This window comes from Tenrec ecaudatus (assembly GCF_050624435.1).
Source record: "Tenrec ecaudatus isolate mTenEca1 chromosome 1 unlocalized genomic scaffold, mTenEca1.hap1 SUPER_1_unloc_14, whole genome shotgun sequence".
Lineage (NCBI taxonomy): Eukaryota > Metazoa > Chordata > Mammalia > Afrosoricida > Tenrecidae > Tenrec > Tenrec ecaudatus.
This window is the reverse complement of record NW_027457554.1, coordinates 599,928-622,558: the sequence shown is the minus strand read 5'-3', so window position 1 is coordinate 622,558 and position 22,631 is coordinate 599,928. Positions and strand designations below refer to the sequence as shown.

Genomic DNA, 22,631 nt, shown 5'->3' with positions numbered 1-22,631 from the left:
GATGGCAGCCTAACTTTGAATGTCACTGAGCTGGTTTGACCTGTTTTTTGGGTCTCCATAGAAACCATTATCAGTAGGGTGTAAACTATGGGAACCAAGCTAATGGTCACACGCATTTAGGGAGAACTAGCCCATTGTCCTTAACAGCAGGGAAGGGGGGACCTCTACCTGCCCTGGGAGCAGGCAGTTGTCTGGCCAATGACTGCCTTCAGGGAGGATGTCTCCAAGCATCTGGCCTCCCACCATATGCTGGCAAATAGGCTCTAGTGTTTGACATGTCTTTGGGGAGACAAATCTGGGGAGAAGTCTCTTTATAATTCCACATACATGATGTAAGGTATCGGTCCATTTGCCTTCATTCCTTTGCATGTGGCGACTCAGTGGTCATAGCACTGTGTATTGAATAAGTGAGTCTTCCCCCATTCACATAATTGTCAAATAACAAGTTACCATAGGTGTACGGGTGTATTTCTTGATTCTCATTTCTACTCCTTGGCCTGCCCTCTTAGGAGTACCACACTATTTTGATGATTGTGGCTTTGTTAGATCTCTCGGGGGATCGAGTTGTACCTCGTTAGAAAGAATTCATGCCGGAGCCTGGTTCATGATCCAAGTGAGTTTGATGAGAGGTAGAAGAAGTTTCAGGTTTTACACAGCACCCATAGGACTCCTCCCGACCATGCAGCCTGGCTGAAGCTGCTCAGCGTCACGCAAAGATCTCTCCTTCCCTGCGACTCTCTGTTAGATCTCTCTCTCTCTCTCTCTCTCTCTCTCTCTCTCTCTCTCTCCCTTCTCCCCCTCCTCCTCCCCCACCCCTCCCTTTTCGTGGATTCCAGGGGGAGGCGTGGTGGACGACCCCAGATGGACCCCATTGGCTGAATTGAATTCACCTGGCTCAGGTGGGCCTATCCAGGTTTAGCACCCACCCAATCCCACTGGTGGGAAACCTGAGCCTCTGAGCATGTGCAGTGTGCCGCTCTTTGTTCCCTTGCCTGGCTCTCTGGGCATGGCTTAAGGGACATCCCATCCCTGTGCTAGTCTGCCTAACAACATTACAGTACATTTTTAAATTGGAAAGGATGAAACTTCCTATTTTTAAAAATTTATTTTTTATTTTATTTTGAAACCTCCTATTTTGTTCTTTTTTTCAAGATCATTTTTACTATTTGAGGCCCTTTGCAATCATGTGAATTTGAGAATTGACTTTCCATTCCCCTAAAAGGAACATAAAAGCTGTTGGAATTTTTATAGGGATTGCAGATCACTTTGGTCATATTGTCATCTTAACAATATTAAGCCTTCTAATTTATTTATGTCTTCTTTAAATTCCCTCAGAAGTATTTTTAGTATTTGTCTCCCTCATTAAATTATTCCCCAGTCCCATCTACATGTAACCTCCTTTCTGGGAAATGGGCAATGCGATGGTGGGTGAGGGGAGACGCGGGGCAGTGTAAGATAAGATAAAATAATAATTTATAAACTATTAAGGTTCATGGGGGAGGGGGAGCGGAGAAGAAGGGGAAGGGGAAAAAAGGAAAAAGCTGATTCCAGGAACCCAAGTGGAAGACGAATTTTGAGAATGATGAGGACAACGAATGTATAAGGGTGCTTTACTCAATTGATGTATGTATGGATTCTGATAAGAGTTGTATGAGCCCCAATAAAACGATTTATTAAAAAAATTATTCCTCAGTCCTTTAGTTGTTTAGATGGTATTAGAAATGGAATTGTTCTCTTTCTTTCCTTTTCCGATTGTTTGCTGCTGGTGTATGGAAGCACAACATATTTTTAAAGAATCTTTTTATTAGGGACTCATACAACTCCCATCACAATCCATATACACATCAATTATGTAAAGCACATCCGTACATTCATTGCCCTCATCGTTCTCAAAACATTTGCTCTCCACCTAAGCCCCTAGCATCAGGTCCTCATTTTTTCCCTCCCTCCCTGTTCCCCCCTCCCTCATGAACCCTTGATAATTCATAAATTATTATTTTGCCCTATCTTTCCCTGTCCTATATCTCCCTTCACCCACCCCTCTGTTGTCCGTCCCCCAGAGAGGAGGTCACATGTAGATCCTTGTAATTGGTTCCCCGTTTCCAACCCATCCTCCCTCTACCCTCCCAGCATCACCACTCACACCACTGGTCCTGAAGGGATCATCTGCCCTTGATTCCCTGTGTTTCCAGTTCCCATCTGTACCAGTGTACATCCTCTGGTCTAGGCAGACTTGCAAGGTAGAATTGGGATCATGATAGTGGGGGAGGAGGAAGCATTTAGGAACTTAAGGAAAGTTGTATTTTTCATCATTGCTACATCGCACCCTGACTGGCTTGTCTCCTCCCCGAGACCCTTCTGTAAGGGGTGTTGTCCAGTGGCCCACAAATGGACTTTGGGTCTCCACTCTGCACTCCACCCCTCATTCACTATGATATAATTTTTTGTTCTGATGATGCCTGATACCTGATCCCTTCAACACCTCGTGATCGCACAGGCTGGTGTGCTTTGTCCATGTGGGCTTTTTTTGCTTCTGAGCTAGATGGCTGCTTGTTTACCTTCAAACCTTTAAGACCCCGACTCTATAGCCGGGCACCATCAGCTTTCTTCACCACATTTGCTTATGCACCCATTTGTCTTCAGCGATCAAATCAGGGAGGTGAGCACACAATGATATGAATTTTTGTTCTTTGATGCCTGATAAGTGATGGCTTCGGCACCTCTTGATCACACAGGCTGGTGTGCTTCTTCCATGTGGGCTTTGTTGCTTCTGAGCTAGATGGCCGCTTGTTTACCTTCAAGCCTTTAAGATCTCAGATGCTATTATCTTTTGATAGGCGGGCACCATCAGCTTTCTTCATCACATTTGCTTATTCACCCGCTTTGTCTTCAGCAGTTGTATCAGGAAGGTGAGCCTCATAGAGTATCAATTTAAAAGAAGAAAGTTTTCTTGCATTGAGGTAGTACTTGAGTGGAGGCCCAAAGTCCTTCTACTACCTTAATACTAAACCTATAAATATATGCACATAGATCTGTAAGGTCTCTCTCTTCGGGACTAGATTTCAGCCTTGGTCCTTGGCTCCGCGCGAGAAAGATTTTATGCTGAAGCCGGCCTCGTGATCCAAGTGAATTTAATGAAAGTTCAAAGAAGCATCAGGTTTTACGCGGCACCCATAGGATTTCTTTGACCATGCGGCCTGGCAGAGACTGCTCCGGGACACGCAAGGATCTCTCCCCTCCCACGGAGATGACCAGACCCTCTCCCTCTCGGTTCCTGCCTTCTTAAGGGTTCCTGGGGGAGGCATGGTGAACGACCCCAGGTCGATCCCATTGGCTGAATTGTAGTAACCTGGCCCAGGTGGGCTGCTCCAGGTGTAACGCCCATCTCCACCCACTGGCGGGAAAATCCAGCTTTGTCCTTTGCTGGTTCTCCAGGGCATGCGTAAATGGACTTCCCAATTACCTAGGCTAAGCTACCTAACAGATATATTTCCCCATCCTCATATATAAACATATTTGCCTATGTACATGCCTTTATCTAGACCTCTATAAATGCCCTTTGCCGCCCAGCTCTTTCCTCTATTTCCTTTTTTGAGTTTCCTCCTTTCCCACTATCATGCTCAGTCCCCAGCAGGGTTTCAGCAATTCCTCTTGGTTACATTACCCTTGATCATGCCCTACCAAGCCTCCCACACCCTCCTCACCATCGATTTGGGTCACTTGTTCCTTTGTCCCTGGGTTTGTTAACACCACTACCTTTCCCCCCACTTCCCCCTCTCCCATGTCCCCTCAGAAGTGTTGGTTCCATTGTTTTCTCCTCCAGATTGTTCATCCAGCCTATCTTATTTAGACAGACCTGAGGAGGTAATAACATGCACAAAAACAAGACAGAGCAAAACCAAGAAACAATATACAGCAAAACAACAACAAACCAATGACAAAAACCAAAACAAAACACAATAAGAAAAAAAAGCTTGTAGTTAGTTCAAGGATTGTTTGTTGGCCTTTAGGAGTGTTTTCCAGTCCAGTCTGTTGGGGCACTATGCTGGCTCCAAAGTCCACCTTCAGCATTCCCTGGGGACCTCGCCACTCCAATCCCTTGCTGTTGCACCCCTTTAGTGTTTTGCCTCAGTGTGGCAGGATCATATTGGGTGCAATTCCCACACTGTGTCTCCATTGTTGTCCCCTGTAGGGGTATGAGTCAATGAGGGGCGCCATGTCTCCTAGTTTGGCTGGCCATGTGGTCCTCTCTGTGAACTGGCTGTTCTAATTGGAAATATCGTCCCCATGGCCTGGTGGTCCAGGATGTGCTCCACTCTCCTCATTCCCCTTCCTCTGCTCCCGTGTGCTCCGATCAGATATGTCCCTCTCCCGGAGCTTCAGATTCAATGCCGCCCTTTGAAATAAATTCTTCTGGGGGGAGGGGCAGGTGTCCATTTAGTAGTTGGGATTGGGATCGGCCCCCCAAACCTCTCCACTGGTTCCCTACTGCATGCTGGCATGCTGCATTCACATCTTGGAGCATTGGGTTGAAGTCAGGTCCCTCTTTCCCTGTGGAGATAAAAACAATACCCGCTCCCCTTGGGTGGGTTAGTGAGGCTGAAATTCTTTAAGTGAGCAGACAGCGTCTATTTTCTCCTGAGGAGTGGCCGATGGGTTTGAACCACTGACCTTGCTGTTAGCAGCTACCGGGGTTCCTTACAGTTAGCCGTAGGCACACTAAATGAAGAGACAGTAGGTTAGAAGATAAATGTGGGGAAATCAGTTAAGTGCAATGAGGGGCTCCGGGATGGAGGTTCAATAGGGTGAGTAGAGCGGGCCTCAATGAGGAGGTGGCTCGTGGGCACAGACTCACGGGCGGGGAGGGAGGGAGTGTGCAGACACATGCGGGGGCAGTTCACGGAAGGCAAACACCCTGAGTCGGAGAGAGGATGGTGCGCTCGGGAGAGGGAAGCGTTTTGCCCATGTGTATTTTGGTTGGTTAAATTCCTAGCAGAGGAATTATGGGGTCAAAGGAATTGTCTAGATCTCCTTTGAAATTCTCTCTTTCAAAGCCCTGGGATAGAAGAGTGACCGTACCCCAAAAGAAATCTATTCAAATGCAAGAAAATCAAAATGGAAGAAGAGTAAAAAACATAAAGGGGCTAAAAATAACAGTTACCACCTCTGTTAAGAATTTCTGTGAGAATCTCAGGGGTTTACTGAGCCTGAGTCATCTTCCGGGGTGCCTGTTACAGTGGGCTGGCACAGCTTGGCCACGTGTCACCCCTCCGGGTTCCTGTATCTACTAGGCAGGATCCTTCTTGCCTCTTTGCCAGTGACTTTCAAGTTCCAATCAGCTCTTCCCTTTCCACCTTCGCAGGTCCCCTGGGACCTTCCTATTCAGCTCCAATTTCTGATCTAGCTAAAGACATCCCCACTTTCCCACTGACCGTGAGACTAATCGGATGACTTCACCGGAGGCGCGCGACCTTGTGGTTCAGGGGGAGGGCAGTGGCCTTGAAGCACAGGGGGGACCTTCCGCTCTACCCAAGGGAAAGAATAGAGGGAGCTGCAGGGCCAGGGTGCAGGGAGGGTGTGTGGTAAGGGGCCGGCTCCAGGCAGAGGCTAATCAGAGGAGAAGAATGGGTTGGGCCCCATTACCAAGGCCAGGCAGACTTTATTCTCCAAGTGGTAAGTCATCAAAGGAGGTTTGCTCAGAGTGACAACATGAGGCTGCCTTTCAAGAAGATATCTGGAGCTGGGGTGATAAATGCTTTTGGAAGGAGGGGAGTTAAGCCAGGGGAACCAGTTAGTTCACTGTGGCAGGAGATATTGTAAGCCTTTAATCCAGTCATTAAGCCAGTGTGTACTGGGGATCATGGGCGTGCTGGGCACTGTGCTCCCTCCTGGGAAGGTGTAACCCACACCCCCACCCTCATGGAGATCACATTCTAGCCGGTGACAGAGACAGCTATCCAGTAGAAATCAATTGAGTAGATAGTATATTAACCTGTTTGCAAACCTGTCACTGGAGTCGTAGAACTGCCCCGTATTGTGTCTGAGGAAACAGATTGGCCACCACGTCTCTCTCCCGAGGGGCACCTGGTGGACTGAGATCAACCCCCTCCTGGTTAGCAGCCACGTGCTTAAGCACCGTGCCACCACCAGGGCCCATAGATAGTGTGCTTAACGGTGCAGGTGGTCAAGTGGACATGCACGCAGGAAGGGAACGAGGAGTTTTTCAGAGCCCCGGGGTGGTGTCCATGGTTAAGCATTTGTCTTATTAATGGGAAGGTCGGTGCACTTTGCCTCCTCCTAAAGGACCCCCAACAAAATGCAATCCTTTTCAGAAAAGTCATGGCCACAAACTGTGGAGCAAAGGTCCACTCTGACATCCCGGGTCACCAGGAACCAGAATCGACTCGAGGGCAACACTTTTTGTTTACTAGAAATGGTTGTGGGCTGGGGCCGGGAGGGGGTGGGCGGTGGGTATTGTGGTTCACAAGTTCCTAAAGAAGAAGGATAGCCAGCTGGGGGAAGGAAGGCTCTTGAGGTGACTTGTGAGTGGAGGGGCCCCAAAGGAGGTGGCATGGGAGAGGGAGAAGGTGAGGGCGAGGGAGGTTGGGAGTGTTTGTAGGTAGACTCGGTGAGACGAGGAGCCAGCCAGGAGCACAACAGGGAGTCAGTGATGTTTATGAAGGGTGCGATGAAGGGCAGCAAGAGAAAGCCACCCAGGCAGCACACAGCACGGTACCATCATGGAAGACCCAGGGCGTTCAGGTTATAGGCATGTCTCCCCGATGAGGCTGTCAGCATCTTGAAAGGACCCATTCACACTGGCCAAGCCAAGTGCTGAGCACATTCCAAAATATTCAGTGAATATTCGCAGTTGGAAGGCATTCTTCCTTTCTTGCTGCCCCCAGCCACGGGGAGCTTCCTGCGTGGTGCCTCAGGCTGCTTTTCTATACTTCGCAAGAGGTCCGCCACCGCAGCTAGGGAAGCTAACCAAGGGTCTGGCCCCAGGGAGGACTGGGGTTTGGGCCAAGCAGGAGTCCCGCTGTGTTAGCCCCAGTTGACCAGAGAAACAAATTCATAGCCACTTATATGTGTTTTAAAAGAGAACTTTATATCAAAGAAAAATTGTACATTAAGAAAACATCCCAGCCCAGTCCAGATCAAGTCCTTAAGTCTGATATTAGCCCATATGTCCGATACCAGTCTATAAATCCCTCTTCCTACTCACGAAACACAAGCAATGATGCTGATGCAGGAAGATCACAGGCCAGTGGGTGGAAAGCCTTGTGGACCCAGTGGTGGTGGAGGCATCCCAGCGCTAGCAGGGGTCTCCAAGTGAGCCCTGCGGCTCCAGGGCTCTAGTGTAGCTCTGTGTGTTTTGTCAGCAGGAATGTCTCACAGGAAGGGAGCTATTGATTTCCGTGGGCACCTCCAAATGAGGTCATCAAGCTACAACCTGAATGACAGCTTAGACTCCACCCCTCCACAAGTTGACACCAGAGTATGTTGCTCACCTGCTCTTGGGCTGTGTGGCCCCTCCTGGAGTAGGCGTGCGGCAGCCTCCTCCTTGAAAATCCCCTTCTATTTCTGGTGGTCCAGAGTCTCTTGGTCCCTCCCCAGTGAGCACTGCCCAGTGATACCCTGTGGCCTGCCAGAGAGGGCATCTCATCCGTAAGTGGCTGGGTGCTGTTTATGTCAACATCTACCTCCCACCCCACTTAAGAGCTTGGCGTGCCTCCAACCGTGCCCTACCTGGATGAGGCCCCGATGCCACTGCACTTCTACCGGGGCTGGGTCTGCCCCAGCAGGCCCTGCATCGTGCGCAATGCCCTGCAGAAGTGGTCGCTCCCCTATCTGAGGTGGGTGCAGCCCTGGGCTGGGCTAGGGTGATGGGCGAGCTGTCTTGTGGCATGTGGGCATGCTCTTAGAGTCCCTTCCCCTAGGGCCACGGTGGGCGCCATGGAGGTGAGCGTAGCGGTGACCCCAGATGGCTATGCTGATTCCGTACGCGGAGACCACTTCGTGATGCCAGCCGAGCGCCTGCTGCCCCTGTGAGGTGTGTTGGACGTCCTGGAGGGCAGGGCCCGGCACCCTGGCATGCTCTACGTGCAGAAGCAGTGCTCTAACCTGCTTACCGAGCTGCCCCAGCTGCTGCCCGACTTGGAGCCCCACGTGCCCTGGGCCTCCGAGGTATGGGTGAGAGGGGGCGACTGGGGCAGAGGGCAGTCGTTGAGAATACACAGCAGAAGCACACACCAAGCTTCTACACTGACAGCTCAGTGACATTGATTGTCTCGGCCCACACCCACCACCCCATGGCCAGGGTCAGGCCCTGCCGCCCTGGAAGCCTTGACTGTTGACCGACTGCAAAGGATTAGTGCTCTAACTTTTGCCTGTGGGGGGCTGGGCCCACTCCCCAAGCCCTCCAAACCATGGCCTCTTCGCCACTTTTCCCTGGGATGCCCCTCGCTCGCACGCAGCACCCCCGCCCACATCCTGTTGGGTGTTATCCCAGAGCCGACCTGCAGGGGACAACCGCTCCTAACTCTCCTCCTCTGTCCTGCAGGGATGATGCCAGAAGCGGTGAACTTCTGGCTGGGGGAGGCGGCCACAGTGACGTCCTGTAGGTGTCTCTGGGATGCAGGGACAGGGAGGAGCCAGGATGGGGCAAGGGTGGGAGGCTGGCCTGGAGGGTCGGTCTACAATTCTGCGAACAGAGGAGGAGTGGCGTGGCAGCGTGGTGGGTGGGATGACTTTGGTGTGGGGACGCACTAGACATCTCTCAGAGGGCACGTTGGCCCCGGAGGTGAACTTGGGAGAACCCTATGCGTGGATATTTACCTCTTTGGAGAGATGACCTGCATGGGGCGTGTGGTGTGTGCCAAGTCCCTGGTGGCTGGGATCTGGAATGCCCTCCACCCCAGCCCCCCCTGGGCATCTCCTGGAGTCTGGTTTGACTATGTCGTTGAGAATACACAGAGCAAAAGCAAACACCAAGCTTCTACGCTGACAGCTCAGTGACATTGATTCAGTCCCTCTAGTTGATTCAAACGTTCTCACCCTCCATTCCCGAGTTCTTCTCCCTGAGGGAAATGAGGGGGCTTCAGAAACTGTGTAGAAAATAATGGGATTCCCCCTCCCCCCTTATAAATTCATTGTCCTCCAGGATCCTGGCTGTTCTTTGAAGAGGCTGTTTTCAGTCTGAGCCCGGATGGAGTTTAAAAGAGCACCATGCTCATGGCAGAGGGATGGAGATCCTTTACTGGCTAAGTTGAACTAGAACTGGGCGTAAAGGAGACATCAGGGGACACTTTGGATGGAAGGTTGAAATCTTTATTCGCAGGACTTTCTCGTTTTTACACCCCTGGCTGTCTTGAGGCGCAAGGCTCTGGGTGGGCAGGTTCTGCCTCTCATGTGCCCTGCTCCGCCAAATCTGCCCAGGACCTTCTTTGTGTTGGCAGTGCACAAGGACCACTATGAAAACCTCTACTGTGTCCTCTCTGGAGACAAACATTTTCTGTTACACCTGCCCAGTGACCGACCCTTCATCCCCTATGGTAGGGCTGGGGCCTGCCTTACGCATGGGCCCCAAACCAGAGGAAGGGTAGCGAGGATTCCCTGCCTGTGTCCCTGGGGCCAGGCAGCCAACAGGAGAGGCTGGGAGGAGGTGTGAGGGGCTGGGAGCACTCTTTGCTGAGCTCCCCCTTTTTCTCTGGCATCAGAGCTGTACACCCCAGCAACCTACCGACTCACTGAGGTGGGCACCTTTGAGGTGGTGGATGAAGAGGCCATGGAGAAGGTGTCCATCTTGGCCCTGGGCCTCAGGGAGGGGCGAGCTCATCCATCTCCGAGGAGCAAGTGGGCCCCAAAAGTCCTGGGAAGGTGGCCCCTTCCTCCGTAAGGTCCCGCCTTCTGGGGCTGGCTTCCCAGGGCGGAGTGGAGGGGGACCTTTGGCCCTTACCGTTGGCAAGGCCAAAGGCCGAGTTCCCCGGTCCTGCTACGTCCCCTGGTGCCCTGGCTTCCACTGGATCCCCTGGCACCAGATCTGTCCCGGTACCCACAGTACCGTGGGGCCCAGGCCCTCCGCTGCACCATGCAGGCCGGCGAGATGCTCTACCTGCCGTCCTTGTGGTTCCACCACGTGCAGCAGTCCCAGGGCTGCATTGTTGGTGAGGAGCTGCTGGCCTCGGCCAGCGGGTGGGCTGGGGAGGCTCTGGGTCAGAGCTGGGCCACCCACTCCTGTGCTTGCTCTCCCCACAGTGAACTTCTGGTACGACATGGAGTATGACCTCAAGTACAGTTACTTCCAACTGCTCGACACCCTCACCAAGGCCTCAGGCCTGGACTAGTGGAGCCCCCAGGGAACGTGCCCCGCCCCCACAGCTCAGGGGGCACTCTGGCTCCTCCCCAGATGGGCCCCCACAGAGACACCCTGCAGTCTGTCTGACCCAGAACACCGTTTGGATTGGGACCGACCCTGGAGACTATCGTGGGTGATAGGAGGAGGACCAGGAAGTGCCAGGCAGGTGTCTAGGTCAGGGTTCCCAGAAAGCTGCCACGCAGGTGAAGCAGCCCCGTGGGTGGAGGCCAGCTGCGGCGTCCTCCCTCCTCTGTAAAGCTGTGAAGTGGAGATAATGATGGTCCCTACCTTTCTGGCTGCCCTTGGGCCTGGAGAGGGTTTCTGTAAGGGCCCGCTCGCTCGCTCGAAGGACATGCTCAATAAAGCCGGGGAGGCTCCATGTGGTACCTGCTCCTTGTGGCTTTCTATGTCTCCGGCAGGGCGGGGAGGGTTCAGATGGAAACGTCAGAGAGAGGAGCTAGCTCCCTGTCTGTCCAGGGACCACAGCTTGTACTCCGGTCTGGCTGGCAGGGCAACCCTGTTTTAACTCTCTGCCAGGGCTCGTTGACTGGGACTCTGGTTTGCTTCGCGATGGGGTTGGTGACCTGGGGTCGAGCCTGTGTCTCCTAACCAGCACAGGGACCAGGGGACATAAACTGCCCCACCCCACCCCTGGGCTGCTCCTCTGCAGAAGGAACTGGCTTTCTCATGCTGCCCCCACAAAAGGGGAGATGAGCCCCCTTCCCCTGGGTTCCCACCTGGAGCTCCAGTCCTGGCCATCTCTGAGGACCCAGGTGGCCCAGGCCCTGGCTTTGAAGAGCTGTTTTTAGTAACAGCCACTCCCCTGCTGTGATGATAGGCTCTGGATACACCCCTCCTCCTGGTCTGCTTCAGTGGAGACTGGGCATTCCTGTCCTAGTGGTACCTGGATGTTGCTACAAGCCTTGTTGGTGGGGACTCTGCCCTTGCCCTACCTCTGGCGGCTGCCCAGACCTGTGGCCCCTCCAAGCCATGCCTTCCTGTCCTGCTCACACGGGTGGTTGGTGAGCTGTCCTGGAAGCAGGACCTGGCTGGCAGGCCCAGGTGGTGTCTGCTGGGGGCAGTGGGTTTTCCAGGAACCCAGCAGGGGTGGGGGACCTTGAGCCCATGGGAGGGTGTCAGTAGCCCCAGTATAGGCTGAGGTGCCTCATTTCTTGGGCAGGGTGTGGGGCTTGGGCGGAGCTGAAGATGCAGGTGGGAGGGGCAAGGGAGGCCAGTTGGGACATACTTGGATTTTGGCTTAAAACCCCACAGTCCTCGGCCCAGTGGTTACTGCTGCCTTTGCTCGCCCCGCCTGGGACCCCCAGCCTCATGGCTCTGGTAAGACTGGCGTGGCACTGGAGCCCACTCTGACTCTTACTCCCCACCTGAGTCCTGGCTAATGCTTTCTCTGGAGGGCTGTGGCCGCGGTGGTCTTCAGGTGTAGGGGGCATGTTTGCCAGGTTTGGGTAGGGGCATGGCTGGGCTGGGGATCCACAGAGCTTCTAGGCAGGGAGAGGCTGCTGGCTGCTCCCCTGCTCCCTCTGAGTCAGTTGCCTGGGCTGTCGGGGCCTGAGACTGATGAGATGGGTGACTTTCCCGGGTTCTTCCTCTGCCAGGAACCCCTGGGCGCATGCAGCTGGGACTTCCAATGGCAGCTGGGAGGCCAGTGAAAGGGTGTGCTGACACACGCTCCCTGGCCCCAGCACACCTGGCAGGGCTTCAGCCCAGAGCCCGGGGTGGTTTGGGATGGAGTCTTGGGGTCCTTTGTTTCTTTGCCCTCGGAGAACCTGGAGGGCGCAGGGCTTGGCGCCCATGGGCTGCCTGGCCTGGTAACCTCCCACCTGCCCCAGCACAGAGGTGGCTTCCAGAACTGCCCCCTGACCAGGGGTGGGATGCACAGGGAGGAGCGAGTGAGCAAACAGGAGCTTAGTCCTAGCAGGCCGCTCCCTCCATGCACTTCTGTATGCCCACCCAGAGCTTTGTAAGCGAGGGCATGGGCTGGGGGAGACAGCTGGCAAGATGGGAGCCTGCTGGTTCCAGGAGAGGGAAGCGGAGAGCACAGCGATCCTGCCTCTGGGTCTCCGGCCAGTTGCTGGGTCACCTCTCCATGCCTCCGCCTCCTCGTGAGGCAGCGTAGTAGTCGGCTGAGTTAATGTATGGATAGCCCTTGGGACAGACCTGTCATGGGCATTGTGTAAGTTCCTATGGACGTGCCCTGTCTCTTCTAGACTCGGGGTTCTGGGTGGCCTTGGCCCTGTTGGTGCAGGGTGAGCCCTCACAGGTGCCCCAAACTCCCTTCCATCGCCTGCGGCCTTTGGTCATGTCATCCCACAGCAAGCTTGTCCCCTCCCTGCTGCTCTGCAGGCCAAGTTGCCCGGGACCTGCCTGCTCACCATTCGTGTGCTGCAGGCCCACAGCCTGCCTGCCAGGGACGTGGGTGAGTTGACTGAGAGAGGAGAAGGGAACTGAGGTTGCAATTGGAGCAGGGCAGGGACGGTGGGAGGTGGCAGGAGGGCTGGGCCTGCGAGGTCCTGGGAGGAGGGGCTGCAAAGAGGGACGGGCAAGGGCTGGTGATGGAGGGTGGGGTTCGGTGCGTCCCCAGGGATCCCTCTGGTGGTAGACTCTGCGTGGCTGGCTTGGGGGAGAATTGGCCCTCATTTCTTCTCCTCCAAGTGACCCACCCTGACTTCTATGTGACCCTGTGGCTGCCCACGGCCTGCAACCACCGGCTCCAGACACGCACGGTCAACAACTGCAGAAACCCTGTCTGGAACCAGAGCTTCCACTTCCGGGTGCACAGCCAGATCAAGGTGGGCCTGCCTCAGCCCAGCCCTGCGTACCCCCAGCGCCACCCCCACCCCACCCCCACCCCATGGCCCTGTCCCGCTGCTCCCCTTCCAGAACATGGTGGAGCTGAAAGTCTTTGACCAGGACCTGCTGACCAGCGACGACCCCGTGCTGTCAGTGCTGTTTGACGTGGCACTCTGCTGCCTGGGGAGTTCTGGCTCCAGAGCTTCTTGCTGAGCCCGCAGGCAAGAATCCACATGGGCGGCCACCCTCGGTACCACCAACGGGATGCTGCTTAAATGCCCCTCTTCAAAGAACTTGTTTACAGACCATGAGGTCAGGTTTACCTGGTGCCCGAGTGTCAACCAGGACCTGCTTCCCGAGGAGCGGCCCCCTCCTCGGGGCCACATTATGGACAGCAGCCCTCCCCGCATTGGCACCCCTGGCTGGCGTCTGGGTTGGAATCTGCACATACCCACACTGACACACACACTCACATTCACACCCACACGCAGCCTCACACACATACACAGGTACACTCACACGCAAGCACACGCACTCAACCACTGTCACACTCACACATGCACAGCCATGTGGATACACATGCACACACACTCACATGTGCACACAACCACTCACATGCATGCCCACATACATGCACACGTCTTACCTTTATAACTTGCTTTTTCAGGGTGGGGAGCGGTTCGACGTTGAATTCCGCCTGCAGAGTGTGTGAGTTGGGGGTTGCGGGGGTCAGGGGAGTTGGGGGTTGCGAGGTAGGGAGAGGGGCTCTGGGTCAAATCTCTCCCTTCTGGAAGGAGAGAGCCTCGTGCGCTCAGGGCTGGTGTCCTTCCCCGGGGACCCTCTGTGGTTGGAAGGACTGCCTAGGCTTCCTTGGGGGCAAGAACCTGACCCCCGCTCATGGCTTTTCCCAGGACAGACTTTGCGGAGCAGCTCACCAGCAACGGTGTCCTAGTGGTGAGTCAGATCATTGTAGTGATTGATTCAGGATCATAGTAGTGTTTCGGGATCATAGTGGTGATTTGGGAAGGTAATGGTGACTTAGGATCATGGTACTAATTCGGGATCATGGTAGTGCTTTGTGATCATAGTAGTGCTGTGTGATCATAGTAGTGTTGGGATCATAGTAGTGATTTGGGATCATAGTAGTGCTTTGGGGTCATAGTAGTGCTTTGTGATCATAGTAGTGCTTTGGGATCATAGTAGTGATTTGGGATCATAGTAGTGCTTTGTGATCATAGTAGTGCTTTGGGATCATAGTAGTGATTTGGGATCATAGTAGTGATTTGGGATCATAGTAGTGCTTTGGGATTGTAGTGGTGAGTGACACACCCTCCCTCACGCCATCTGCTCACCTGCCCTCCTGGCTGCAAGTCTGTCTGGACCAGGAAAGAGCAAAGTGGGAGGAGCTATGATTTCCAGAGGACATGGGACTGAGGAGCAGGAACCGCAGGCTGCAGGGGAAAGGGTAGTGGTGAGGTATCCTTGCGTGGGAGGGGCGGCATATGAATATTCTCTTCCCAACACAGGCCCGTGAGCTTTCCCGCTTGCATGTGCGGCTGGAGGAGGCTGGGGACCAGAAGGGTGAGTCTCCCAGGTCACCAGGACAGCCCTGGCCCTCAGCCTATGTCTTCCCCCTTCCTCAGCTGCCCATCCTGGAAGAAGCTGCCAGCCACCTGTAGCCTCCGAAGGCTAGGGGCTGGGGGTGAAACTGCCCGGGCTTACCAGGACCTGGTCTTTTCCCATGACCCTGCTCCGAGGGGGCTGGGCTGGGGGTAACTCCTCCCAGCCTCTGCCAGCCACAGGGGCGGGAGATACCTCACGGGCAGGGAAACCCCTCCCACCCCTACCTCGGTTCCTTTCTCCAGAGTCAAAGGGAAAAGTTCAGCTTGTGGTCCCCAGGTCCTACGAGGGATCTCAGGAGGCCACCGTAGGCAGCGACTCCTTCCGTTTCCACTTCCCCACCTGCTGGGAGCAGGAGCTGAGTATCCACCTGCAGGTAGGGTGCCCCCCCCCACTGACCCCCTGGACTTCAGGCCCACAGGGCCGGGTGGTACCCCTGCTCTGAGACTCGGGTAAGTGTACAGTTTTTGTCCCCTTGCAGAACGCCCCCCAGGAGCAACTGAAGGTGCCACTCAGGGCCCTGCCATCAGACCAGCTCGTGAGGCTGGTCTTCCCTACGTCCCAGGTACTCTTCACTCAGAGGAAGAGACCTTGATGTGGGGGTGGGACAGGGCCTCAGGCCAGTGCGGGGGTGGGGGCAGGGGGTGACTCCTTCTCTCCCTTTTCTTTTGGGCCAAGCCCCTGGGCTGGCCTGTGGGGGTGCATCCCTGTGGAGATGGCTGGGACATCCCAGGGCCGGAGTTGGTGTGGAGGTGCCAGCCTTTCTGAGTGGTGTTTTGCTGGTTTGCAGGAGCCTCTGATGAAGGTGGAGCTGAGAAAAGAAGACATGTGAGAGGCTGGGCTGGGGGAGAGCAGCCGGTGGAGGGAGGGCGCTACTTGCAGCTGGGTGGCCTGGAGGACCGGAAGCAAGCGGGTGGCTGCAGCAGGGAGCTCCCAGTCTTGGGAAGGTGCTCAGAGCAGAGAGGGTCCTTCCTCAGCCTTGTAGTCTGCGTGTGGCCTCACTGGGTGGGAGAGAGGTGGGGGCTGAGGAGAGTAACACGCCTGGTTTGAGGAGCACAAAGACCAGAAGGAAGCAACCTTTTGGATGGAAGCAACGTAGCTGGGCCTTCAAGAACTTTTGCTGGCCCTCGGTGTCTAGGAGCATAAGCAGCCCCAACTTAAAGACCTTTGTTCCTTCTCAGCCTCCGTGCCCCCTCCCCAGTGTAGCCCTGGTCCAGCGTTGCAGGGGAGGGAGAAGCTGAGACTCAGGGCCGTTTTGGCCAGAGGGACACCCTCATCTGCCGGCTGGCCTTGCTGTCATGCCGGGCGTGTTGGTGTGTCTCTGGGCCCACCATCCCCCCCTCACTCTCAAAGCTTCAGCACACAGCCTGAAGGGAGAGAAGAGATGGACGTGGATCTTGCAGGGAGATGGGCCCAGTGTCCTCTTTTCTGATGAGGATGAGCACTGCCTCACTGTCCGTCCATCCCCCCACCCCACCCCCAGACCAGGGGAGCTGGCCGTGCGCCTGGGCTTTGAGCTGTGTGCTGAGGAGCAGGCCTTCCTGAGCAGGAGGAAGCAGGTGGTGGCCAAGGCCCTGCAGCAGGCCCTGCAGATGGAGGGAGACCTGCAGGAGGACGAGGTCTGTCGGGCTGGGCAGGAGTGTGGGGGTCTCAGGCCGAGGGTTGAGCTGAGTGGGCCTCCACACTTCCATTGCCCGACCAGGGTTGGTTGTAAGGCGGACTTGTGTTTGCCTCTCGTCTGCCCACCTACCCCCCTTGTACTTCCCGGAGCTTTCTTGATGTTATCTTGGGCCCGATGCGGCTGAGCAGTGTCAGAACCACGGGCCCCACCAGGGGTAGCTACCCTTCTCTGGGCGTTGGCCCTTGTCCTGGAGCTGCTTTTAAGACTGGGCCTCTCAGACAACTCGGTGGACATCTGGCCAGGCCTCTCTTCTGGTTGGGCTGGCTCCTAAGGAAATGAGCTCCTTGCAAAGGGAGAGGGGCACTGATTTGGGGGTTTTGAGGTGAGCCTGCGTCTTTTAAGAAGTGACCGCTGTACTCCCCAGGCTGGGGATGGGGAGATAAGGCCTGTGGCCTGTACGCTCCCTGGAGTTTTCAAAACCCGAAAGGACCCACCCTGCTGAAGGAGGTTATCCTGACATGACTCTCCTCAGCTGCTCTGACTCAGACCCGCTCCATGGGTCCCCACCAGACTCTGACCTACGCTAACTTGGTGGTGGGGCCAGGGGCAGGGGACTGAGTGGCCACTTGACTTGCTGTGTTCTCCTCCTGTGGTTTTTACTGCCCGGCGCACCCTGACCTCCCCTCCACCAACTGGAAGTCCCCGCAGGGCCTCCCTTGAGCCCAGCTGTACTCTGCCCTTCCAGGTCCCAGTGGTGGCAATCATGGCTACTGGTGGAGGGGTCCGGGCAATGACTTCCCTGTATGGGCAGCTGACCGGCCTCAGGGAGCTGGGCCTCTTGGACTGCGTCTTCTACATCACAGGGCCCTCGGGCTCCACTTGGTGAGCAGGCTGAGTGTGGGATCTGGGGGTGAGTGGGCAGAGGCAGGGGTGCCTGTGGTAAGGCTTCTCCAGTGCCCCCTTGGCCTCCATGACTAGATTGGAAGGTCTGCGAGGAGGCAGGTGGCAGGTGCGATATGCCCAAGGCGCCCCATGGGCTTCGGCTGTCTCCATGGAGCTGGAAGGCACCTGCGGGCTGCTGCCCTGGGAGAGAAGGTCCGAAGGGGTGTGAGGTCTCGGGGACTCTTAGAGGTACCTGTCTGCCCCCGACCTCTGGCTTTGCCTAGGACCTTAGAAAACCTCTACAAGGTTCCAGAGTGGTTGCAGAAGGACCTGGGGGGCGCCACCGTACTGCTGAAGACGCAGGTGACCAAGAACAAGCTGGGCATGTTGGCTCCCAGCCAGCTGCAATGGTACGACCAGGAGCTGGAGGAGCGCGCTCGCCTGGGACACCCGGCCTGCTTCACCAACCTCTGGGCCCTCATCAATGAGGCCATGCGACATGATTGGGTACAGAAGGGCGGCCCACGGGGAAGGGCCTGGACCTGGAGGCAGCCCTGCTGGGTAGCAGGGCGAGGGGAGATCTCCAGAGAACAGGCAGCAATGGGTTTACACGGAGGTATCTCCCTACAGCCTGATGACCACAAGCTCTCGGAGCAGCGACAGGCTCTGAGGCACGGCCAGAAACCTCTCCCCATGTACTATGCCCTCAACACTAAGGGGCACGGCCTGTCCGCCTTCGAATTTGGAGGCAGGTCGAGGCAGCTGGTTGAGGCCCCGGGCGGCCAGGGGTCGGGGAAGGGGTGGTTGGGATGGTGTGGGGAGGCAGTTTTTCATGCCCTTCTCCTTACACTCTGGTCCGGGACCCGAGTGAATCCAGACACCCATGACCCCAGAGTCACTTGGACTGGAGGGGAGTCGCCCCGTCCTTTGTGGCTGCCCTGCGTGGGTTCGGGTGGGCAGGAGGGTGGTGGCCAACAGCGGTCCCTTCCCACCGCAGAGTGGTGTGATTTCTCCCCCTACGAGCTCGGTTTCTCCAAGTAAGGTGCCTTCATCCCCTCCGAGCTCTTCGGCTCCAAGTTCTTCATGGGGCGGCTGATGAAGAGGATGCCTGAGTCCCGCATCTGCTTCCTGGAAGGTGAGGGGGTCTTGGAGAGAGAATGGGGGAGGGGAGGATGTTTCTGGGGGAGCCCCATCACTGAGGCGGGCAGCAGGGAAGGGTCAGGCTGTGACAGGAATGGGGGCTCTCGTCCCCTTGTGTCTGCGCTCCCAGGTATCTGGACCAACATATATGCAGCCAGCCTCCAAGACAGCTAATACTGGTCCTCGGAGCCCAGTCCGTTCTGGGATCGCTGGGCTCAGACCCTGACCAGCTTGGGTAGGTGCCCAGGCTCCGGGGCTGGTGCTGGAGGTGGGCATGTGACTCCCAGCTCTGTGTGTGTGGTGGTGGGGGCACTGGTCTCAGCTCTTTCCCTCTCCGGGGTCACTGCCCTCAGACTGGGCTAGCACCCACGCCCCACTCCCTGGCTGTGCAGACAAGGAGCAGGTCCCAGTGCTGAAGATGGAAGTGCCACCCAGCCTGGCTGGGAGGATCAGGGAGTTGTTCTCTGGCCTCCTGACGTGTCGCCCGCTTGCCCAAGCCACCCACAACTTTCTGCGTGGTCTCCAGTTCCACAAAGACTATTTCCAGCATCCTCACTTCTCCTCCTGGAAAGGTAGCTTCTCCCACCGGGGTCCAGCCCCCTGATGTCTTCCCAGAGCTGTGGGCCTTGGCTCCAGGCCCCTCCTGGGCCCCTCACCCCACCCCTTGGCTCGAGGCCTTCCATGTGTGGCCCCATGGGATGTGAGAAGTAGAGTTTCCTGCCTTCTCCTTCAGCTGGGGCTGGAGGTTGCTTCAGGGCTGGGGCCAGGTGGGTGGGGCCTGAGGGCGGAGTCTTTTTCCAGGAGCAGCCAGTGACTGCCACTGACCAGGGGAGCAAGCGTGGTGTCCTCAGCACCCGTGCTCAAGGCTGCCCTCCCACCCTGCCCACCTCTCCAGACACCAAACTGGATGGACACCCTAACCAGCTTACCCCTGGGGAGCCCCGCCTGTGCCTGCTGGACGTGGGCTACTTTATCAACACCAGCTGCCCGCCCCTCCTGCAGCCCACCCGGGACATGGACCTCATCCTGTCGCTGGACTACAATTTAAATGCCGCCTTTCTGGTGGGGGAGATGATGAGTGGCACCCGAGGATGCTAGGGCGGCTTCACAGTGTGTGCCTTGCTTGCTTCCTCCCAACCCTACGAGACAGGGACCCACATGCTATGGGCTGAGCTGTCCAGAGAAACAAAAGCAGCAACACTCCTCTGTGTAAAAAGAAAGAGCTTTAGATCAAGAAATCATTTTAGATCAGCAAGGCATCCCAGCCCAGTGCGATGCAAGACCATGCTAGTCAGAACCTTCCTCAGCCTCTGTGTAGCTGCAGGCAGATAATGTCCAGGCTGGCGTGAACACGGCCGAGTCGGCGGCTCTCCAGGCTGGTGGCCCCATGGGGCCGTCCCTGGAGACAGAATCCCAGCGAGGAGGAAGAGGCTCATAGCATCTCTCCTTCCTTCCAAGGAGGGATCACCAGGCTTCCACCTGAGTGACAGGTGGGACTCCACCCCTGCACTTTCACGCAGGTCCAAGTGGACATAATATCTAACCACCACACCATGTCAAAACAACCAAACCAGGATCCCCACCATGGAGTCCATGCTGACTCACCGGGTCCCCCTTGGTGTGTTTCCGAGATCGAACTGCTTACGGGAGTAAAAATGCCCACGGAGCAGTTTGTCACAGGAAACCAGCCTCTAACAACCAATGGGTCAGTAGACACAATTGTATGGCGATAAAATAGTAAAGGTCTAGTAAAGTCATAGAGGCTAGGAGAGATAGGGGAGCGAGAGTACAATAAAGGAGTCAGGCACGTTTTATGATAGCATGCTCACCTCAGCTCCTCTTGATGGACCACGTGGAAGTGGGGGAAGAGAGAGCATCTGTATTATCTTGGGGTAGTTACAGGTAGCCTTAAGACATGCATATTCAGTAGTTACATACGCCACAAGGTGGGTGGGATCAACAGTAACGTCCTGAGCTCACAAGTGAGGAAACCTAACAGCTGCATTGGGGGAAGCTGAGAGGGGGGCTGGGCGACAGCAGGAAGAGAGAGCCAGAGGATGTCTGCCTCTGTAGGGAGATCAGACCAGCCATGTGCTCACTTGAAGGCAGCATGGCTGTTAAGGGAGAGTCTGTGGCTACCAACGTGGAGGCACAAGTTCAGGAACGTGGTGCTCGGCCCTCTATCCATGGAGCAGCGGGTGGTTTCCCAGTGCTGACCCTGCAGAACCTCGTCCAGCACATAACTGCTTCACCACCAGCGCTCCCTGTGAAAAGAACTGGGGTTTCATTCACGCTCCTTCAGGGGGCATTCTCCGCAATGGGGAGATGATGTGATGGTGAATCTGGTTGGCTGCACCTGCACCCCAGCTGGTTGCAGACCGTCGACACCCCAGCGTTTAGTTTCTGTGTTAATTTAGTGAGAGGTGTGTGCCCTTCATGGCTGGCCTCAGCGATGGCTACAGTCCGTTTGGTGGAGCTCTGAGGGGCTGCGGCACGGCTGTCCCCTCCGACTGATGCTTGGTCCTGTGTGACGTCAGTGTCCAGGACCAAGGGAGCCCGAGGCTAGCCCTCTTCTGCCCTCTGTGCCCCTGCAGCAGCTGCAGCTGGTGGGCCGCATGTGCGAAGAGCAGGGCATCCCGTTCCCGCCCATCTCTCCCAGCCCCGAGGAGGAGCGCCAGCCTCGGGAGTGCCACAAGTTCTCCGACCCCGGCCGGCCTGAGGCCCCAATCATTCTGCACTTCCCCCTGGTCAACGACTCCTTCCGGGACCACTCGGCCCCTGGTGAGCCAGCTTGCCGCCACCCCCTTCCTGGTGTCCCAGCCTCCCCGACCCAGCAGACCCGCCCTCCACCCCAGCACCCTGCCCCTCCATGCCCACGATGTGTTCTCTCTGCACAGGGGTCCCTAGGACGCCCGAGGAGCAGGAGGCCGGCCGGGTGAACCTGTCTCCGTCTGACTCCCCCTACCACTACTCGAAAGTGACCTATAGCCAGGAGGACTTGGACAAGCTTCTGGGCCTGGCCCACTGCAACATCTGCAACAACCAGGAGCCGCTGATGGCTGCCCTGCGCGAGGCCGTGCGGAGGAGGAGGCAGCGCTGACAGCCCGCCCCAAGTGATGCCATGGAGGGACAGCGCTGCAGCTCTGCCCCGCCATGCCTCAGACTCAGAGAGCCATCCACCAGTGTTCTGGGGCCTCGGAGGGCCTGGTTGGCCCCTGCGGCACCCTTCCTAGCCTTGGGTGTATGCCCTGGTACCCCAGACGGGGCAGGAGCTGCCAGCACCTCAGAGGGCCATCTGCACTGTGAACCGAAGCTGTGACTGCGGGCTTGCCACAGCTCAGCAGCTGCTCTGGTCCTGGGCCCTGGGCCCCTGGAGCAGGCCACAGTGGGCCTCTTCTCCAAGCACCGGGAGAGGTGGGGTGCAGAGGTGCTGTGGCAGCTGGGGTGCAAATGGGGTGGGGTTGGGTTTCTGGGTGGCTGGGCCCGGTGTAGAGTGCTGGTACTGGGGGGAGGGTCCCAGGCTCCCCCGCCCTGCTGCTCTGAATGCTGTACGCAGGGACTCGGGGGCTGCACACATTACAGGACTCGTCCCACCAACGGTCTGAGGATGTCATTGCTGCTACGAATGGGGAGACCTTTGGTACCACCATCAAAGACCAGTTTAGGAAACAAGACAAGGACACATCTCCCTGGCCCCGCAAAGAGTTGCCAGCCTCTTGGTGCTGTGCCACCCTTTCCCAGCAGGAAGCCCCGTAGGAGGTGTCTGCTTCGGGCACCCCTGCCCCACCCTCCCAGCCAGTAGCTGCCCTCTTTGGCGGGTGGGGGTCAGAGCACCTTGAGGAAGAGCCTAGGAAGGTGTGACCTCGGAAGGGCTGCCTCTTACCAGGAGCTGCCCGTTCCCAGGGTGCTGCGTGGTGGCCTGGCTAGACTGTGGTGAGCCTGCAAGGGCAGTCTGTGGCTGGTTCCATGTGGTGACCTGTATGGAGCACGTCCTCACCTACAGCCCCAGGGTCACTTCTGGGCCCACCCACTCACCTACAGCCCCAGGGTCACTTCTGGCCCCACCCACCCCTGTGGAGGAGCAGCGAGGCCCAGTGAATGAATGTTGGGTCCCTGGGCCACACCTGCCCCACCACCACCTCCCTGACAATACCCCACGTTCCTCTAGCATTGGTAACCACGTGGATTCCCATGACACTC

At 56.5% G+C, this 22,631-nt stretch overlaps 1 protein-coding gene across 1 annotated transcript; it reads left to right on the top strand.

Moving 5' to 3' along the window:
• The first annotated feature begins 7,764 nt into the window (after nt 1–7,764).
• On the top strand, nt 7,765–21,531 carry LOC142435764 (cytosolic phospholipase A2 beta-like). The gene is made up of 22 exons (XM_075539912.1): nt 7,765–7,856; nt 7,941–8,048; nt 8,564–8,620; nt 9,439–9,554; nt 9,720–9,796; nt 10,061–10,166; nt 12,586–12,624; nt 13,031–13,167; nt 13,259–13,317; nt 14,080–14,122; nt 14,695–14,749; nt 15,034–15,164; nt 15,270–15,353; nt 15,579–15,616; nt 16,272–16,407; nt 17,155–17,291; nt 17,576–17,798; nt 17,922–18,039; nt 18,334–18,426; nt 19,327–19,493; nt 21,026–21,212; nt 21,329–21,531. The coding sequence occupies exons 1-22, from the start codon at nt 7,765–7,767 to the stop codon at nt 21,529–21,531; spliced, it is 2,406 nt and encodes an 801-aa protein (XP_075396027.1).
• The last annotated feature ends 1,100 nt before the right edge of the window (nt 21,532–22,631 follow it).

Coding starts and splice junctions, on each gene's coding strand:
- LOC142435764 (XM_075539912.1), top strand. CDS start 7,765: ATGCCACTGCACTTCTACCGGGGCTGGGTCTGCCCCAGCAGGCCCTGC. Junction 8,049..8,563: donor GCCGAGCGCCTGCTGCCCCT/GTGAGGTGTGTT, acceptor TCTGTCCTGCAG/GGATGATGCCAGAAGCGGTG. Junction 18,040..18,333: donor GTCCGCCTTCGAATTTGGAG/GCAGGTCGAGGC, acceptor TCTCCAAGTAAG/GTGCCTTCATCCCCTCCGAG.